Genomic DNA, 20,833 nt, shown 5'->3' on the forward strand with positions numbered 1-20,833 from the left:
GATTATAAGTTCATTTTTAACTTAAACATCCAAATAATTTGTGTTCTCTATTAAATTTATGCGCATAAATAAGTAACCAATACAATTTTCATGTGAGAAAGGCATAGGCTACATTTGTAAATATCGATCTAAAACAAAAGTAATCATATAAAATATTCACAGTGACTGTATTTTTTTTCCAGATAAATTATTATGCTATCTGTTGGTTTCCTTGTGCAAATACTTTTTTAATGGTCTGGCTTATCCAAACAAAGTTATTATACATTAGATTCACATGGATTACATAATGAATGTTTTATTTGAATTATATATGGACTATGGTGAATTGTATTAAATTGGACTGTGTCTATAAAGGTTCCTTAAAGTGACTGTGATGGATTTGTGCTGCCACCGTATACATAAAGACAAACACATACCAATTAAACAGTATTTGTCAACTATGACAGAAAAAAATGAATGAAATGAAATGAAAAATACTTTATTAATCCCTAAAGGGAAATTCAATATTGTAGTATATAATTAATTTGTGGAGGTCTTGTTCCGTAACTTTCAGTTTTACAGCGGACCTGAAGAAGCCTCTCACTGAACACACTTTGTGTTGTGGAGAGGGTGTGAAGAATCCTCCATCATCTTCATCAGCTTGGAAAAAAAATGCAGTATGATATTATATGGTTGACTAATACGTAAAACTTATTATATCTTATTGTTGACGAACTTGACTGGAAAGCTTTCAGTAACAAAATCTAAGAAAATCTCGTCATTTCATTCGGTAAATACCACGCCTCTCCCGCCGTGTCCCCTCCTCCAGTGTCACAAACTACTTCCGGTTTGTAGATCTGCGGATGTGATGCAACTCGCTGTAAGGATATTTTCCTCAACTTTTCAGAGTTGTAATTAACAAATTGTCATGTACTATAGACATCACTTTTGATTAACATTTCAATCGTAACAATGTGTTCAGCTTTTTGGGGGTTTTTTTTCTCTGCCAGAGGGTAAAATCTTCTCCGCTTGCTAATGTTAGCATGGATTCTCGATCCAGGTGGACGCAAGCTAACATTACTTTTTGTTTAAAATCAGTCCTTTAATTCTCCTTTTCCATTTTTATTAGCCACAAATCCTGTCCATTGGACCTCCTTATGTGTGTGGTTTGACGCGCTGGGTGCCACTGAAGTCACGCCAGCTGTCTTCCCGGTTACTGGATCCAGTTATAATAAATGGCTGCCGCTGCACCTTCTCCATTAGCTTCTGCCTCAACAGCAGCTGAAAACACAAGTCCTGGCTCCAGCAGCTCGACTCAGGCTGAAGGTGGCAACCAAGACAGCACTTTCGAGTGTAATATATGTTTAGACACGGCCAAGGATGCCGTGATCAGCTTGTGTGGACACCTCTTTTGGTAAGACCCAAATTGCGGTCCTTTTTATTTACGATTGTTTTGAAGTCTACCCACCAACTTAGCAGGAATCAGATACAGAGGAGGTTGTTTTTATTTATGTATTGGTATTTTCTCCATCAGTATGAGGGATTAGCATAAGAATAGGCATTGACATTTAATCATTTAAGCTTTGCTTTTTCAAATTTGCTAGTTTTATTTTTAACAAAACTCAACTTTATGTAACTCTTATATGAAAAATGAATAAATAAATAAATGGAAAAGTTTCTTAAATAGCATGGCAAAAAGTTACCTTTTTTTCCTCCTGCAACGTAATCGAAAGATCCATTATACTGCATGATATTTATACATTGATAGTATGAATTTACTTTCTCTTGTTTTTTTCATTTTTGACTAGTTGGCCCTGTTTGCATCAGGTAGGAAGACTCGTTGTCCTCTTTTCCTCTGTATTTAAATAGCAATGACAGTAAATTGTCACAGATGCATTATAACTTATGGAAGAACTCCTTACATCTTTTGTCTCTATGCAGTGGCTGGAGACCCGACCAAACAGACAAGTATGTCCAGTGTGTAAAGCTGGTATCAGCAGAGACAAAGTAATCCCCTTATATGGGAGGGGAAGCACAGGTCAACAGGATCCCAGGTGGGTATTTGTACCTATTAACACATTTCCTGTGTTGTGGAGTTACAATCTATGATCTAAAATGGAAAAATGCTTCATTCGCATTTTGTAATTTAGGATTCAAGCTACATGTTTACATGACAACATAAATGATCATCCTGAAATATTTGTAATATACATTTTGAAACTGTGTGATTTATTTACTTTTACAAAATTGTTTTAAAGAGAAAGGACACCCCCTCGGCCACAGGGACAAAGACCTGAACCAGAAAACCGTGGTGTAAGTAATAAAACAAGATATATACTCAAAACCAAAGTATATTATGCTTTTTGCACCAGCATCAGCACCTCCATTTGTCTTAAGTTCTTGTCACATTACCTGATGGGTAACATTTTGCACTCATGATGTGAACACTGCCTGTGATTATGTAACAGGTGTTGCACATACCTGCGCTTAACGACCATGTTAACCCTGGAGCTGTTGCTTTTTCTCATGACAATGACCACAGATTTTACTGTTTGTTGGATCACACCTTGCTCACACTGTATAACATTACTGCTGATTTTGAAAAGATGGCTACACATCTAAAGTATCCTCTCACTTTATCACCCTAAAACACACCATCAGGGGTTTCAAGGATTTGGCTTTGGAGATGGCGGTTTCCAGATGTCGTTTGGAATTGGTGCCTTTCCATTTGGTATTTTTGCAACGGCTTTTAATATTAATGATGGACGACCTCCTCCAGGTAGTTAAACATTTCACCTTTTTAAGTTGTCTTCTAGAAACAATATATCAATAAACCATTTGTTAAACTATTGCCCAAACAGCAGCTCCTGGGACACCACAGCATATGGATGAACAGTTTCTGTCTCGACTCTTCCTGTTTGTCGCTCTGGTGATTATGTTTTGGCTGCTGATTGCCTAGACGACTGGAAAATCTTAAGTTGAGACAGAGGTGAGGCATCAGGGTGTTTAATCACTCTTAGTTCAATGCCTTATTATTTGAGTAACACGTTCTTTTTTTCTTTTCTTTCTTTTACAGTCATTTAAAATTTAAGTGAAGTGGGTATTCTGAAATAGAGATCCATACCGAGCTATCAAGGTGGATCAACTCATAAAAACCTGCTGCTTCATGCCATGGTGAGGCGTGGGTGAATCTATGCTTGTCCTTTTCCCAATGCAACATATAAAAACAGATCAATGTAAAACTGTTGCAAAGAAAGCAACTGGATTTTTATGTACATTGTATCATTGCGGATTTGTCTGAAAAAGTCACAAATTATCCCAATTTGACTTACTGCTGTCAACTGAGCAGCACAATTGTCCCCTTCATATTGAGTAAAGCCTCATTATGGGTTCATTACCAGATGCTTTGTACACGGTACAGATGCTTTTTTTTCAGTTTCAGTTTTAAAAGTCACAGATGGATTAGTGTATCTTTAATGAACTACTGTAAATGGGGAGTGAACCAATGCTTCTTTTCAGGATGTTTACAAATGAAGACTCCAGCAGGAATCACCCAAATGTCAGATGTCACTTTATTTTAAATTAAATCTAAAAGGTTTCTTTTGCACGAAAAAGCAGATTAAAACTTCATTTTAAAACAGTGTTCCTCTCCATCTATAATTTTATTGTTTTCTGTATATCAGTTATTAAATGTAATATACTGTAGATGACAGAGTTCAACTCAAGACTGGTTGAATATGAAACAGCTTTTGTAAATTTAAATTTCTTCCTGACAATAAAGCTTTATAAATGAAGTTACTAATACGAGTCTGTTTTTATATTTGTGAAAATCTATTGACTTTACTAATACAAAAGTCCGGTCTAATAAATACACAAATCAAGACAAACAAAAAAAAAACATAACCTTCATGAAAAACCATTCAGCTTGTTTGCTTTGTATAACAAAGAGAAAAATAGAGTTGCTACTTTGTGGAAAAGGATGATTTTTTTTTTTTTTAAAAAGTACAAAAGATTCATCAGCGTTAGTCCTGTGTTTCTGACTCCATCCTTCTCTCTTGTAACTCTGCCTGTGCAACGTTGAATTCTGCTTCATACATAATCTGCTGGATCTTCATTTTTGTCTCGCACCTTTTTTGTGGAGCGAGTCTCTTCAGAGCTGGAACGAAACTCAGCATAAAAAGTTCATCTTCATCACGTATTCTAGAGGGAAACGAGGTACCATTGTCTTTGACAACCCATTTGGTTGGTGATTGTGCACTTTGAGGAGAAGGTGGTGACAGTGACTCTGGTACTGGTTTCCGCTTACGTCCAGTATTACTGCTGGGGGTTATCTGTGGGACTGATGGCATCTTGGCTACAACAGCCAGCTGGGCCACTTGTGTGTCCTGAGACAGTGCAGGTATTTGTGTTAGGAATGCCACATGGGCCTTTGATTCAGGTGGAGTCACAGGGACCTTTGTGTTACTTTGTGGGGATTTGACTGACTCTGATAAAGTGGTTTCTCCCTCCATACTGCCAGATTCATTGTCTGGATTGTCCTGGTCATCGTCATTGTTGCCACAGATATCTGCAACGCTACATCTCGATCCAGTGAACGGGGCAATGAAGTTCATAAGTTGTCTGTATTTCCATTTACTTTGCATGATTTCTCCCTGCTTTTTGCTTTTGATCTCCATTCGGACTTCTTTCAGGTACCTGTCTCTCAAGTTCTTCCATTTTCTTTTGCACTCTTCAGCTTTAAAGTAGAGATATCAGAGAGAGGGTAAGAATCATGACATCACAGAAAAATAATGCACACACTGAACTTAAATTGAGCAGCATGCAACAAGGACACACATAAAGACACTTACTATAAAATTCATTTCCTGACACTTTGCACAGGACAACATTCTCACAAATCCTAATGGTAAAACCAAAAGGACTGAGAAAAGAAATTCCTGTGTCCCTCGCCAAAATTATTCCAATGGCGGCACTAATGTTGAGGCATGACATGAAATTAAAGAGCTTTCATTTGGTCTTCTGGTTTAAAAGTCTATTTTTTTACATTGCGGGACTAAGATCTTGGTTTTGGTATATTTTATATGCTTAGAACTTAGTGTTTTGTAATTTACTGTCAGCTATAAACTAAACGCGCTGATTTGTGCCACATTGTTGGCCGTCTTGTGATAGAAAACATGATTACAAAGGCAAAACAGCTTGAGTGTACCATAACACAGCTGTCAGGCTAGGTAACCAAACTGGCTTTTATGAAAGTTAATCAGTGAAGTGCAATAATTATTAGTATCTCTGCCAAAGTGGAGGTTGTGTATGTGGCGCCGCTGGTTTGTCTGGCTGTCTGTCTGTTAGCAACATTACTACAGAAGTTATGGATGCATTTTGCTGTAATTTTCAGAAAATCTCAGAAATGGAATTGTTAACAAGCAATTAAATTGATCTGGAAAATAACCTGGAACCAAGAATTTTTTTTAAAAGACTTATTACAATGTTTTGTCAAGAGATCATTATTTTAGGGATTGTAGATTATTCTTGTTTTGCTGAAATTGAAAAAAATTAAGTTTTGTAAGGTAAAGGGTAGGTATGAAATAAGTTTCTGCTTCCACCTACACCGTTTTAAGCAAACTGAGTCCTTGGTTGTACATACAGCGCAAGGTTCTTCTGTAACAAAATAAGGATTAATTTATTCATTCATGCATTACAATAGATACTTTTGCCAATATAACAAAAGATAATACCTATAATCACTGGCAAAAAAAAAAATCACTGGTTTGGAAGAGGTCATGCTCTCAGAGTTCAATCTGTATGTTATAGATAACTATTTAATGATCAACCAGTGATGAAAATCCATAATACATGCCCAACTCCATTATTGTATTGATCTATAATTTTAAAGAGTCGCATATTAAATATTACATCACATGCAACATATCTACAGTGTAGAAATGCACAATTAAATTATTTGTTACAAAACTGCTATTATTACTACAGCATTTAAAGGGAATGTATGACATCATCAGGAAAATACAGATGCATTCTCTTCGTCAGTTTTTTTTTTCTTTTTTTCTTAATTTAATTGTAATCTTTGTTGTACTTTGGTTTGTTTCCTGTTCTGCAACTCGTTGCCATCATTAAAAAACTGTTGTGTCAGTTTTATTTTACATTTTGGTGCTTAAACAGTGAAGGTCGTAAAGCTGCTTTGATTTTTTTGTTGCATATTTTATTAATGCTCTTCTTCCTGAGCCGTTTGTGCCGCGCGCTGTGCACCTGGTTACCAGGCAGAGGGAGGGGGCTCAGTCCTCGCGCTCCGGGATGTTTTATCCAACACGCCGCCGCGTCGCCGCTACAGCGAAACCCCCAAAAAAGCTCCGGACGTGAACAGAATGGGCTCGATAGTAAATTTGCGACCCCCGTGTTGCTGAACATGCTTCTCCATCCGCCGCGGAGTGTTTCGCACGCGGCCAACAGCGCAGAATACCCGAACTGTGCCGTTTCGCGCAACGCGGCCTACAGCGTGCGAGCAGCGGCAGCTACCGCTAACATGCCGCACGCGGCCGCATTCACACCACAGGGATGGAGAGAAGAGAGAAGCGTTCAAGGATTAATTAAACTATATTAAACTATGTTGCAATTTTCAATGACCCGTATGAAACACCCTAACATGCCTTAGACACTAACTGACTATTTTATATATGTTTAGACTTACATACCCACAGCGGCTAAGCAATTAATAACTGGCAGTAAAGTTGTGTTGAACAACAAACAAATACTTACATGGGATACCTAGAGCGATACTTATGTTTCTCCATGCATTTGCACGACTTTCTGTGCAACGATAATTCGGCAAAGTGATATTGAAGAGCTCTGGATAATTAAATACAGCCAATATCAACTTATCGTCCATTTCGCCTTGTGTTTCTGCTCTGATGCGCGGACGCGGAAGCGGCAGTCTTCTCCCGCCTTTTCCGCCCAGCTGCTGCTGTAGCGCGAATTATCGCGAGTGGCGGGCTGCCTGCCGCGCGCGTCGCTCTGCCGTTCAACAGTTGGCATTAAAAAAAAGGAGACACAGGGGGGCGCAATAAAATCAAGACGCTATTTATTTACATACCTACCTATCTGTCACTGGGCTAACATTGAGAACAAATTACTATTCACAATTTAGTCTAACAACGGCCATCAAACACTTGTGGGATAGGAGAGGACAGAAAGAACAATAAACAAATAAATGAACAACAACTAAGAGAATTTAACAAAAATCCACCTAAATTTCAGTACATCATTATAAATAAAAAGCAGGTTAGAATATTTAGAAATGTCATTGAAACTTGCCATTAGGTGGCCTTTAAAACCACACTGAGTCGTTTTTAACAACCACTAGAAAGTGTCTGGTAAGTTATCTTTGCTTTATTTAGGTGACAACTGAAGTAATTTGCGAGTTATTGTTTTTTGGGGTTTTTTTGGGTTTTTTTTTTTTTTGTAGAGTTTGTATGGATTTCCTGTGTGTCTGTATAAACAACAGTAACGTCCTGGTTTGTTTCACCATCCAAAGACATCTGTGTTTGATTTAATGGTCAATCTAAATTGAAAATATTACTATGACCATGTATGCATGCCTATCCCTCTGACCTGGCCAAAGACAAACATGTTATAAAAACGTGACCATGTGGCTTAAATATGCCTATAAACTGACATATGTAAGAGGTTATAAGTCTTGGTATGCTATTTGTCTAAATAGAGAACCACTTCTTCATCTTTAGGCAAATTTGCAAATAAAAGTTGTTGAAAAAAAAAAAAAAAAACAGCCTGAAATAAGAAATTATTCAGGATGATGTTAAAGTGAGGGAAACTTAACACCACATCCCAGATCTCATTTTCACATCCCATGGAAACATTATTAGACAAAAACAGAACAGAGAGAAGCATTGTGTACATCTTCTACTTCTGCAACCAAAGGCTTAATTTTTTTTTTTTTTTTATTTGTTTGTTTTGTTTTTTTACTGATTACCCTCAGGTCTATACAATTAGGGAGGCTAAGACTCTACTCATCCTTTCCTGGTCACACAGCTGCAATTTTTATCTTTTTTTTTTTTCCCAGGAGATGTTGTTGCACATTCTAACAGAAAGCAGAGACACAGCATTTTTACGCATAAATGAGTTCTCAGTTCATTTATCAGCCGTCAGCATGTGGGTGTATTTCTAACCTTGTGTCTCCTGTCTGAGTTGTGCTGATTTCATTTGTGTCCTTTATTACGCTCATCTTCCTCCCACTGACTTCCTTCTTATAAAGCTCTTTGAAATGTTTCACCTCAACATGTAACCTAAAGGGCATATTAGCTGAGAGAAAAATAAAACATCAGTGTCTGAGCAGTGTGATTGTGCTGTGTTTTTCCATTTTTGCTACAGGCTTTTTAAAATAGCATGACCTGTATTTGCAGGAATATTCGGAGTAAAACATAACTTTAAAGTGAAAGCGTTTATCGAGAAAGGTCCTCAAAAATCTAGGAAAAGAAGTGACAGTTTCCGTCACTTTACTCCTTGTACCAAATATTGCTTACAATAACAACACAAACCTTTATCATTCTAATCCCCAGTAATGAATTTTGAACTGTTTGAACCTACAAGAAAGTGGCACAATTCCTTCTATTGAAAATCACAATAACGTCAGATAACAATCTCACATGCTGCACAAACTATACATCAACAATCTGGACGCCATTAAACCCAAGTCAAAAGGATGGTGTTTATTGTTATCTTTTCTCTCTTTTTTCCAAAAGCCCTTATAAAGGAAAGGCTTAAGACAGATTGTGGAAATCCATTAATTCCCAGAAAAAAAAAGGTGTATTGCCTTGTATGAAATCAGAGGATTTGCTGGGGGATGAATTTAACCTGTAATAGCTTTACCTCAGCTGTGCACATTGTCAGAGAAGTCAAACAGAAAAGACTGCAGCACATAGATAAGACACATGATGCATGATTGTGAATACAAACTACATGGCTGGATCACTTTTCAAACATTACAACCACCATGTGTCTTTCCTGTATTTAGTTCAGTTCTCACCATGTCACCACATGCCACTGACTCAGGCAAGAGGAGTCATCCATTCATCACTAATTATGGGATTGCAGTTAGTATGCACTGTTTATTTCATGTTCTAAACAAATACACAAATTTATTTCAGATCACTTGTGAATTAGGGTAAACAGAAAAGTGATAATATGAAATTAATTCAAAGTCTAATCCTCAAATTCATCGCACTCAAGTCTCAGGCCACACCAAAAATGTTCATCTTTAAATCCAGGTTTCTAATACCAAGCAATCCCCTTTTCTCTAAAACCTCAACAATAAGGATCTTAGGAGCTCTCCACTTCTCATTTTATGCAGTGAAATCTGATTTCCTTTGGAGAAAGGAATGAGGCAAGATTAACTGAATCTGCCATCCTCCCTAACCTCTTCACAAAACTGCCCAGATTAGCTAGGAATTAAGTTTCAGTCGTTTTATGTGTCTGGTCCACAGGGGGATTATAGTTTTACTTTCTTTTTTTTCTTTTTTCTTTTGGCCTATAAGGACCTGACTCACTGTTGCTGAAAGGGGAGAAGGAGAGGAGCAATTGAGGCTGAAATATCTCAAACTGTTGTGTGTCACTATCCTGTGATCATCACTGCTTTGAGTTTTCTTGGAATTTCTTCAAAGATGGATGGACCGGTCCGGATGGAAAGACAAAAGTTTCCTTTCACTATTGAAAACATTCTGAGCAAATACCCAAACAGTAATGGAGATAAACAGTCATGTGGAACAAGTGGTCTTGGACTGAAAGAGAAGACAATGTGTCCTGCTGGAGGCCAGGCAGAGTCTGGGCATCATGCCTGTCTTTGTTGCTGCTACTGCTCCCGCTGTGCTGATATATTCCACACCGATTTCATTCATGAAGGTAGGATCAATCGACCAAATATCTTTGCAGAAAACTGGCACTGCCTTCCACTCCCAAACTTCAAATCTCCTCCCTGCAGCCTGTCAGTATGGATGGAGCCCAGTGATGCTCTCAGAGCCGTGCAGGCCGGCAGACACTCACAGGGAGGAGCAGTCATCTGGTCAAATCCAGAGGCGAACCAGACGTCATCGTACCATTTTCACGGAGGAACAGCTGGATGCATTGGAGGAGCTGTTCCTGCAGAACCAGTATCCAGATGTAAACGCAAGAGAAAAACTTGCACAGCGTACTCACTTAAGAGAAGAAAGAGTAGAGGTGAGCTAGCTGGCACACTCAGGTTTATTTTCTTTTTTGTTTTAAATTGCTTTATAAATTGGATAAAATCAAAGGAAAAAGTGGCAAGTGTGATTGTACATTTATGTATATTAAGAGAAATAAATAGTCATTCAAGGCTAATTACAAGGTTATTACGAGTTAATAACACTGCCTCTTTCCTGGAATTACAGGTGTGGTTTAAAAACCGAAGAGCAAAGTGGCGACGTCAAAAAAGACTCTCATATGTTGTGGGAAACACAGGACACTAAATTTTGTACATTGAATAGATAGACTGTCAGACTTAATGAGACAAAAACTATACTTACATAAAGTAAACAAACATAAAAATCCTGTTAGTTTTATCAAATGACAGACTGTAGCCCATCTTTAGTGACTATGTAAGTAGCATCATTAGAAGCTAATAAAGTGACAAAATATCTACTTAAAATATGTAAATGGATTGTTGTGATGTGGACACAATGTAAATAAATTTACTTGATAATAAATCTTTTTTATGGGTGTCATTTTTCTCATGATATACATAATCTCCAGGAACATGCAAGTTAGATTTAAAAGTTGTCAGTCGTTGAAAACTGAGAAAAGATTTTGATGTTTTATTTTACAATAAGATACCAAATACTAATTTTAAATCCACTTGAAGATGATTGCTGTTGTCGGGATGTTTTTGTTTTTGTGTTTTGTTATCTGGTTTTGGTGAATAAAATATCTATGGTGTTACTAATGGGATTTATAGACATGACTTTGGTTGCAACCCCTATTACAGAGCCCCTGTTACAACATTGGTAAATCCCTTTAAATATTTATTTTATTTATCAACTGGTTAATGTAATGTTTATTAGATACGCCAAATCATCATAAGATATACCTGACTGAACCTACAAAGTACATCGTTTCTCACAAGCGCAAGCATATTTTTCTAAGAAACCTTTCTGCAATTTAAGCGAAAAATTGTGCACCATACTTACGTAAAACTAGCAGACACAAGTCCTCCATAAAATCCATTCACTCGTTCACTCATTATTTTTTTTTATAATTTATCATTTTAATTGTGGGGGGGGCTGGAGAATATCCCAGCACCATAGTCGCAAAGCCCGATGTCTACGCCTGCACCAACGATGAGCAGGCGAGAGGCAGGACCTGGACAGGTCTCCATTGCAGGGCCCCCATAAAATTAAAATTAAAATTATTCCGTTGTAACGACGGTTGTGTTGTGGCTTTAGAATATTTGGATTTCCGGTGACGTAACGATTCAGACATTACGTAAGTACGTTGCGTGTACGGCGAGGGTTTTGTTATAAGTTAGTTTACAGTTGTCCGCCGATAGACTACGCTAAACGTGAAATTATTTGTTACATTTATTTTTGGGTTTTTTTTTTTAAAACCATTTTTGTCAGGTTAACAATTTGCTTTCCATTTCCATACAGTCGTTGTTTTGGTCAGCGACTTGACTTTAGCTTTTAAGCTAGCAAGTAAGGGGACAACAATGGAGGGTAGTGCTAGCGTGAGGAAAACGTTGTCCGGGACTCTAGTACCTTCCGCGGTCACAACAGTGGCTCTCCGTCAACCCGAGGAAAATGACGAAGGAAAGTTTAAAAGAAAAGTACTCGACGAAGAGGAGTATATCGAGGTATGTTACTGACAACTTGTTTGTGATGGGAGACAGACGTTCTTGTTGTTAGCATAAGTGACGCACCAGATGCTATATTATCTGCAGAAATCTCCTTGTTTACATTAAGTCAGATGCTGTCATATTATGTCATATCAGTACATAGATGCCGTATCATCTGATAGGACACTATTAACAAATTTAGGCAATTAAAATAACACGGTATAGATGATCTATACGATTTTCTGAAGATGGTTTTTACTCCAGTAATAACAAAGTAAAGGCTCAATGAAAATATGTCACAGTCACATTCTGTTAAAAAAAAAAAAAGTGTCTTATGTCACTGAAGTCTATATTTGTTTACTTTTGACAGAGCTTGGAAAAAATCATACAGAGGGACTTTTTCCCAGATGTGACAAAACTGCAAGCGCAAAAGGACTATCTTGAAGCAGAGGAAAGTGGAGACCTTGAGAAAATGAGGGAGATCTCCATCAGATATGGATCATCTTTGTCCAAATCTACACCACAATCTTCAGCACCTTGTAAGCAGACAAAAATATTACTTGACATGCAGAAAGAAAACAGATCTTTTTCTTTTCCTGCTTTAATTAGCACAAATGTACATGGCATTAATATTTTTTGCCTTCTTCTTTGCTAGATGTGACTCCAGCTAGCTTTGAAACACCAGTGGGTCGCTCGGGATCACCATCCTCCACTTACTGTTGTAAAGGCTCAGATGCAGGCAAGTATCAAGGCTTCCAAGATAAAATGATTGACATAATCTGAGGCCGGTACTATGAAGCGGGAATTCTCTTTTTGAGGGAACTTCTGGGTTAACCCAGGCTTTTCTGTACTATAGCGCTGGTTCACTTTTTACCATGGTAACTTGCACTAAACGGCTAACTTGCACCAGAGCAAGTTGTGTTCTGGTTAAGAGACATACAAGCATAAACGCACCATCTATTGACCAGACAGTTCTCTCGGAAAATGGTCTGCCCATTCTTAGAACATCCTGTCCACATTGGTGTGCAGGTCTTAATGAGGTTAATAATTATGGTCTCACATGGCACTACTGTGGAACCACAAATTCATGGAAAAAACAATTACTTATGCTGTCACAGTGAGGAATTTAGATTCCAATACAAAACATGCTCATGTAGGGGTGCTGAGCTTTAAAAGAACCGAATGGGGAAAAAATAAAGAAACGCAGGGCACTAAGCGAACGCTCTGCTCGAAATGTCTGGGCGACAAGAAGTGAAGTTGGGTGATGCATGGGCTGTTGGTTCATATTATCATGTAAATTAATATTGTATAATATCACTAATTTACACATTAAAATAGTTGCCAAATTCTGGTTCAACAGTGCTGTTTATGACCCTGAAAATGCATTTTGAATTCTTAATGAATCCTTAGTCATTTTTTTTAAGAATAATTGTCTGCTCTTCAGTGGTAAAGTAGACTGATCATGGGAATCTCCATGATTACAATTAGTCAGATGCCAGAAACACCACCCCTTTTATGTGTGCGCTGATGGGAAACCCTGGGTTGAATTATCAAGTTAATAATCATCTTTATAGTACCACTTATCAGGTTTGCAAATGCCTGGATAATACAACCCAGGTAATGGAGAGATATCCCGCGTATACTTAACCCACTTCCTAGTACTGGTCTCTGGTGTCTTCATTTTACTTGGTAATCATGTAAATCTATAGACCCTCGATAAAATCTTGACTTGTAATCTATTTAAACAGTTTCTCATACTGTTCTCTCTTCCTCAGTTGAATTGTTTGGCAGTGAATTGAAATAAGTTATGTGTTGAATGTTAATTTATTCCTTTTTTTTTAATTATGTTTTCATAGAGGGAAAAGATGATGATAAAGAAGAGAAAAGGTTGCCCAGTCTGGACTGTTTCCTCGCTAAAAATACTAGTGAAGATAATGCCTCATTTGAACAGATAATGGATCTGGCAGAAGATAAGGAGAAGCTGAGGCATGCCTGGTTATATGAGGCTGAAACTGAATTCAAACAGGTTAGTATTAAATGGTTTTGGGTTTTGTTTGTCTGTCTGGTTGTTTGTTTTTTAAGTAAATTAAACAAATACTTACAGGTGTGTCTGTGATAAAGTTGTCATTTGAACAATGACAGTACATAAAATAGGGCAGATTTGAGTGTCTTTGTGGTTACACCTTCATATGTTGCTATGGTTATTCTATACCAAATTCAGATATTGAATATTTTGTATTTTTGTTTTAGCATTACTATTCTTTAAAAATGCCTGGCAAAAAGACAAAAAACAACTAAAGTTATGATTTTGACATGTCTTTTTCCATGGCATCATTTTAATTCTACAATGCAACTGCAGTTCATAATATTTTTCTTTAGGGCTTTAGTGTAGGCACAGGGTTCGCCACAAGCCTTAAAGGTGTCAATGGTCTTGCACTTTGATCTGGGTGACATTTTGTATTGCCTGGTTAAATTCGGACTCAGTTGCTTCACTTCACCAGTGTAGCTTGGCATAGGAAAGTCAACATGGTCTTTAAAGTGGTAATGCATGACACCAGCTAATCATGTAGCCTGATGATCTCATGACTGATGCCATGGAATGTCTAAATGCATTGGATAATGTGAATCCTAAAGCAATCACTCAAGAACAGGGTATATCTGGATAAAGCTTTATGCTGCACATAAGAATCCTCTCATTTTCACATTTAATCAGCACCAGTTATTTCTGTGTTGATTGTTTTGTATCTGATTTTATCAAATGCTTAAATAATCTGAGGAAAGGTTTTAAGAATTGCATTGGACAGTTTTTAATACATTTTTAGTAATTTAAACAGTCTCTTGAATTTTCTTGTTTGATGCAAACCAAAAACGACCTCTTCAGAAGAGAGTAAAGATTTTGCCATGACCGAGGCAAGTATCGTTGACATGGCTGTTTAAAGAATGAGAGGCTACTCACTGTATCAGTTTGGGTTAAATACCATTAATCACTGCCGAACCTTTCCTCGGTTTATTCTATTTGTGAAGTCAGGCAGTGCGCGTCCATCGTCATTAAACTCCCAAACAGCCTGTCAAAGGCAAACTTTAAATCCATAATTATTCAATATGCGTCAGCCTATTATTAATTCTTTTCAGACAAAGACATTTAATCTTAGTAGCATGTGATCGTTTAACACATTTACAAGTTGCAACTACTTTGGATAATTGTCAAAGAAGCTTCAAAGCCCTAAGAGTGATTTTTGGGACAGCCTCAATTTGGGCCAATAGCTTGTGATCAAATCATTCCTCCATGTATTTTTATCAACCCTGAGCTTTGTCATCTTCTATTGCAATAGACAAGACCTTTAATGATTAGATTCTTGAGTTTTGCTTGACTTTCTATGTGGTTGCAGTTCACCCTTGACAGTAAAACCTAATATCAAAACACTTTTTGATCTCTTTCCAGCGCCATGAGGAGAACCTTGCTTTACCATCGGTGGAAAAGGCTGCTCTTGAATGTGTCAAAGCTGGACTGGAGACATGGGAGTACAAAGCGAAGAATGCCTTGATGTATTATCCAGAGGGTAAGAAAATCAAATTTGGGACAGCTGCTTTTTTTTTTTTCACTTTTTCTTTTTTTTTTTTTTTTCTACTTAACTTTTCATTAAAGATATGAAATTATCCAATTTTGGCTGCATAAGAGTAATCAAGTCTTTATGTATTTTAATTGTTTCCCTCTTAATCAGGTGTCAAAGATGATGAATCTGTCTTTAAGAAGCCAAGAGAGGTAGTTCACAAGAATACTCGCTTTTCTGGAGATCCTTTCAGCAAAGCACTCAACAAAAGTCAGATTCAACAGGCTGCAGCCCTTAATGCACAGGTATATTTTGCAAATTCATAAATATATGGCTATTATTGCTCTCTGTAAGCTAAAATGTATTTAAATGACAGATTTTAATATCATATTTGTTCTGCAGTTTAAACAGGGTAAAGTGGGCCCTGATGGGAAAGAGCTTATCCCTCATGATTCACCAACAGTGAATGGATATGGGTTTGAAAGGACTCCTTCCCCTGCACCTGGTAAGAGTTTTTTTTTATTCTTCTAATCCTCAAACCTTTTAAATGAGTCATTTTCGTCAGAAATAACTCACACCCAATTTTTCTATCAAACAATAAAGATATCTCAGTTTAAACTTAAGACTACACAAAATCACATTAAGCATCATGCGCTGGAGCAGGTTTGTCATTAAACCACTTTTAGTTCAAACACAGTGATGAAAATCTGTAAAATAACTTCTTTTAATGATAGACTCCAAAACCAAAACTTTTTCTCATTATTATGCTGTTACGACTACCTCTAATCTTATTTCTTTGCATCAACTGCTGTTATCATTCAGGTGTTGTTGAATGAAAAAACCCATGCAGGGTTTTTTTTTTTTTTTTTTTGGATGAAAATAATCATCTTAAATTGCTGTCACATGTAAAGTTCTTTGTCTAATTTTCAGAGTCACCATGCTGTTTGAGAATAGGCAGAGGAAGCACGCATTTTATAATATATTCATGTCACTGCTATATTTGGATGTTAACTATCTTTTGTTACTTAAGGTGTATCTGAGTCACCTCTGATGACCTGGGGTGAGATTGAGAGCACCCCATTTCGTTTGGACGGATCAGACACTCCATATGTTGAGAGGAACCACGGCCCATCATTTAAGGTAAGCCAAGGCGAGTTTATTTGCATCGCACATTCAATGTACAAGAAAATTCAAAGTGATTTTTCATACAAGTTTTCCTCAATCCTGGTCCTCAACTCCCACTGCTCTGCATGTTTTAGAGGCAACCCTACTTTAACACAGCTGAATTAAATGCCTGTGTCATTAGCAGGCTTGAAAAGAACTTGATGAGAAGGTTCAGTAATGTGAATCAGCGTTGTTGGAGTAGGAACGCATCTAAAACATGCAGGGCAGTAGGATTGAGAAGCAATCATAGAACGTTAAAACATTAAAAGTAAAACAGATGGTGCCAAGAAAGCACTAAAAATGAAATAATAAACTAAAATAAAATCATTAACAGCAAGATTAGTTCAAAGTTACCGTGCAGATTTCATGCATAGGTGGATGAGAAAAGACTTGTTTTTAACCTGGATTTAAAAGTGTCTACATTAGGTGAAAGTTTAATTTCCACTGGCAACTTGTTCCATTTATTTGCAGCATAACAGCTAAATGCTGCTTCTCCATGTTTAGTCTGGCTTGACTATGACTAGTTGACTTCTATGGATCTAAAGAGCTCTGCTTGGTTCATATTCTCTGAACATTATCGCAGATGTCTTCTGGACCTTAACAGCTCTGGGATCTGTAAAGAATCATTTGGGTTGTAAAAACTATTCTGTGACTGACTGAAAGCCAGTGCAATGATACACTCAGTCCTTGTTAATGTAACGCTATGTAATAGAATATTTAATTAGATTAACTGATCGTTAATTTCTAAATACAACCCCAGTTCCCCCTTCTGCCATGGTTTCTCATTGGCCCGTACAGTGATGGTTGTGGTCTCTGTGACATCATCAATGCATTTACTGATGTAGGCAGTGACAGTCATTGTGTCTTCCTGGATGTTGATGAGCTGGTTGTAGGTGGCTGGGTGCTTATCCAAACTGGTGTCATGAGGAACATTTTGATTTATGTGCGGTTTATGTGATGAAAACAAAGTTTTTCACAACTTACCCAGCTTCCAATCTTATTTGGAGGTGAATATGTTTTACCTTGAGGAATGTTGACAGTATCTGTTGTTTCTGAAAGATTCCTGAGCCAGGAAGACGGGAGAGACTGGGTTTGAAGATGGCCAATGAAGCTGCTGCCAAAAACCGTGCAAAAAAACAAGAGGCATTGCGAAAAGTTACAGAGAATCTTGCAAGGTAACAAGGCTTAACTAAAATAGATATAAAATATCATTTAGTTGTGCTGTGTGTTTGAAATGGTGTGTGATACTGTCAGTATTCGTGCATTGATTAAGAAATCAATATCAGGAACTAACAGATCACCTGTATCTTTGTGTTGCAGTCTTACACCTAAAGGTCTGAGCCCAGCCCTCACACCTGCCCTGCAGCGGCTCGTAAATCGGACATCAAGCAAATACACTGACAAAGCACTTCGAGCAAGTTACACCCCTTCTCCCTCACACAGAATCCTTGGTTGCAAGTCTCCGTTCGCTGGCCCAGCCACTCCTTCAGGAACACCAACACCCAATAAAGCCAAGACACCAAGCTCTCAGGACCTTACATCACTCACAGACAATCTCCTGCAGCTTCCCAAGAGACGGAAAGCCTCGGACTTTTTCTGAAAGAAGTTGCTCTCTGCTTGGACCATTTAAAAGGGAGAAAAGACTTGCATACACAGATTTTCAAAACCCTTTTTTAAATGAAAGAACTCTTTTTTTCTCTCTCTCTCTCTCTCTCTCTCTTTGTTGGATGATGGTATAAAACATGTACAGTGGACTGAATAATTTATAAGGATTTATTTGTTATATTTTAGTAAAAATGAGTCCATTTACATTACTGTGAAATAAACCTTGGTGTCCAAAATCTGTTTGTTTTTTTTTTATTTTCTAATCCTTACATTGTTGTAGCCAAAAATAAGACCATAAGGTGAAACCAATCACCTCAGTGTTTGTTCCTGCATCATAGAAGTTATATAATAACTTGCATAATTACCTTACAGCTTCACTTCACAAAAGTTAGATGCCTATACCTCTCTTTTACAGTACTCTGTAATTACATTATACATCAATGGTTATAGTGTATGATTATTTTATTCACGGCATGAAAATCTGAAAATCCTTTAACATAACAGGTTTAAATTCTCTCTCTCTCTCTTTATATATATATATATATATATATATATATAAATCATGTAACTCAAAATCAGACTACTGGGATATCAATCAGTCCATTTAGGACATAACATTGATAATGGATTAATTTTATCTGCAGTTGTACGAATGAAACAGACAACAGGTGGAAATTAGAGGCAATTAGGACAATCCCTATAAAAAAAAAAAAAATTAAAAAAATTCCTGCAGGTCGTGGGCTACAGACCATTTCCCTGCCTTCATCCTTTCTGGCTAATTCTTTGGTCATGTCTGTATTTTGCAGGTAACCTCTCCACTAGAGGTTACATAAGGTGTGTCTGCAACACACAGAAGTTGCTCAACTGGTGCAGCTTGTCCAGTATGGCAAGGTTTGCTGTGTTTCCCAACACAGTGCCGAGAGATAACAGGAGACATGGGGGCTGCAGGCCAACAAGCCAGATGCAGGACTGCTATAGCTCCTTTGTGTGAGGAGGAACCGGAGAACTGCCAGAGCCCTACAAAATTACCTCCAGCAGGCCACTAATATGCATGTTTCTACTCACACAACACCATGAGGGAGGTATGAGGGCTTGATGTCAACAAGTGGAGCCTGTGCCCATAGACTAATACCATACAGGCTGACTGGCATTTGCCAGAGAACACGGATTGGCAGATTTGTCACTGGCATCCTGTGCTTTTCACAAATGAGAGCAGGTTCACATTTAGCAACGTGACAGATGACAAAGTCTGAAGATGCTGTGGACAACATTCTGCTGCCTGCAACATCCTCCAGCATCTATAGATTGGCAGTGGGTCAGTGATGGTCTGAGGAGGCTAGCATATGCTAGCCACAGGTACCCTGAATGCCATTAGGTGAGATGAGATTTTTTAGCCCATTGTTAGGAATATCTGTTTTTTGAGAGAACCTACGTATTTATATTCACAGCCAACACACACATTTGATCAACACAGTTATAATACTAGACATGCTTGCAGGGAAAAAAAACTACTTAAAAGCAAAGCAGCAAAGAAAACTGTGGTGTGTAGATGTCATATTGGAACAAACTACATTTAACACAGATTACCAGTTATATATGTTTTAAAAAGAAATGGGAAACTGCAATAAGACAAGAAAAGTTTGCATTATGTGTATTGGTATATCAAAATGTTTTAGCGTGTGCGATATTGTTATATTTTCTTATGGATTAAAATGTTATGCATGTATCATTTCATGTGTGTGGAACCAAAGACGACAGGTTGCTGCCGTGGTTAATGGGGATCTGGAATAAAGACCCTGTGCTGCTGCAGTGGGACCTGGATTCCTTCTGTTGCATGTCAATGCTCTGCCTCATGTGGCTGGATGTAAGCAGCAGTTCTTGCATGATGAAGGTATTGATGCTATGGACTAGACTGCTCTTTCACAAAACCTGGATCCAATCCAGCACCTCGGGGACACCATAGGGTGTTCCATTCATCGCCACCATGTTGCACCACAGACTGCCCAGGGTTGATTGATGCTCTGATCCAGACCTGGGAAGTCCCTCAAAAAAAGCATCAGTGGTCTCATCAGGAGCGTACACAGATGTTTGGAGGCCTCACACACTACAAAATCTCATTTTGAATTATCTAAAATTTCACCAGAAGCTGGGTTAGTCTGTAATCGGATCTATCCACATTTATTTTGAGTATGGTTCTGAACCCATTGATTTTTCCTATGTTATTTCATTCTCAATGCATTCCACCACATAATGAGGATTTTTTTTTAACTGGAATATGTAATTGATCAAAATCTAAGATGTGTTGTGTTGCCTTTATTATTTTAGCAGTAAATAACCCATCAGTATAATGACAGGTACCTGGATTCTGCCTATCCAAAACACATTTCTCCTTTTTTGAGAGTGTCACTGTTCACCACCCACCCTCTTCTAATCTTGAGGGCATGAACTCTGCTCATCTCCGTGTGATTTTTATTTTACATAATAATTTTAGGTGTGTTAGGGTTAAAAGGGGAAATGCTCAAGTATTAATAGTGCATTTTTTTTATAACCATTGTGAAAATTAACTTGCTGTTGCATGACTGTGACGTTAAGACACTTTTCAGCAACATTTTGCACGATAGTTGCTGAAGGATCCCAAATTAAATGGGTAATTTAATTTTATACT

At 37.6% G+C, this 20,833-nt stretch overlaps 4 protein-coding genes across 5 annotated transcripts; 3 read left to right on the forward strand and 1 right to left on the reverse strand.

Annotated features, from left to right (window-relative positions):
* Positions 1-813: 813 nt before the first annotated feature.
* Positions 814-3,751, forward strand: rnf185 (ring finger protein 185). 2 transcript variants are annotated; one of them, XM_079256840.1, is made up of 8 exons: positions 814-859; positions 1,109-1,393; positions 1,788-1,806; positions 1,921-2,033; positions 2,238-2,292; positions 2,641-2,758; positions 2,844-2,968; positions 3,056-3,751. In XM_079256840.1, the coding sequence occupies exons 2-7, from the start codon at positions 1,215-1,217 to the stop codon at positions 2,936-2,938; spliced, it is 579 nt and encodes a 192-aa protein (XP_079112966.1). In that variant the 5' UTR covers positions 814-859; positions 1,109-1,214; the 3' UTR covers positions 2,939-2,968; positions 3,056-3,751. The 2 variants fall into 2 exon arrangements, with proteins under 2 accessions (XP_079112966.1, XP_079112965.1); XM_079256839.1 differs by having other exon boundaries at positions 2,841-2,968; positions 3,056-3,748.
* Positions 3,752-3,919: 168 nt separating this feature from the next.
* Positions 3,920-6,877, reverse strand: LOC306768466 (uncharacterized protein; the record flags this gene model as incomplete). Its single annotated transcript, XM_079256838.1, has 2 exons — positions 3,920-4,714; positions 6,748-6,877. The coding sequence occupies 2 exons, from the start codon at positions 6,875-6,877 to the stop codon at positions 4,002-4,004; spliced, it is 843 nt and encodes a 280-aa protein (XP_079112964.1). The 3' UTR covers positions 3,920-4,001.
* Positions 6,878-9,665: 2,788 nt separating this feature from the next.
* LOC306768105 (ALX homeobox protein 1) lies at positions 9,666-10,487 on the forward strand (the record flags this gene model as incomplete). The annotated part of the gene is made up of 3 exons (XM_079256337.1): positions 9,666-9,903; positions 9,983-10,218; positions 10,410-10,487. The coding sequence occupies 3 exons, from the start codon at positions 9,666-9,668 to the stop codon at positions 10,485-10,487; spliced, it is 552 nt and encodes a 183-aa protein (XP_079112463.1).
* A 1,159-nt stretch (positions 10,488-11,646) lies between these two features.
* ess2 (ess-2 splicing factor homolog) lies at positions 11,647-18,277 on the forward strand. The gene is made up of 10 exons (XM_079256837.1): positions 11,647-11,866; positions 12,219-12,387; positions 12,504-12,587; positions 13,705-13,874; positions 15,291-15,408; positions 15,571-15,704; positions 15,802-15,904; positions 16,430-16,539; positions 17,623-17,738; positions 17,884-18,277. Exons 1-10 carry the CDS (start codon positions 11,723-11,725, stop codon positions 18,161-18,163), a joined length of 1,428 nt encoding a protein of 475 aa, XP_079112963.1. The 5' UTR covers positions 11,647-11,722; the 3' UTR covers positions 18,164-18,277.
* The last annotated feature ends 2,556 nt before the right edge of the window (positions 18,278-20,833 follow it).

This window comes from Telmatherina bonti (genome assembly GCF_933228915.1).
Source record: "Telmatherina bonti genome assembly, chromosome: 17".
NCBI lineage: Eukaryota > Metazoa > Chordata > Actinopteri > Atheriniformes > Telmatherinidae > Telmatherina > Telmatherina bonti.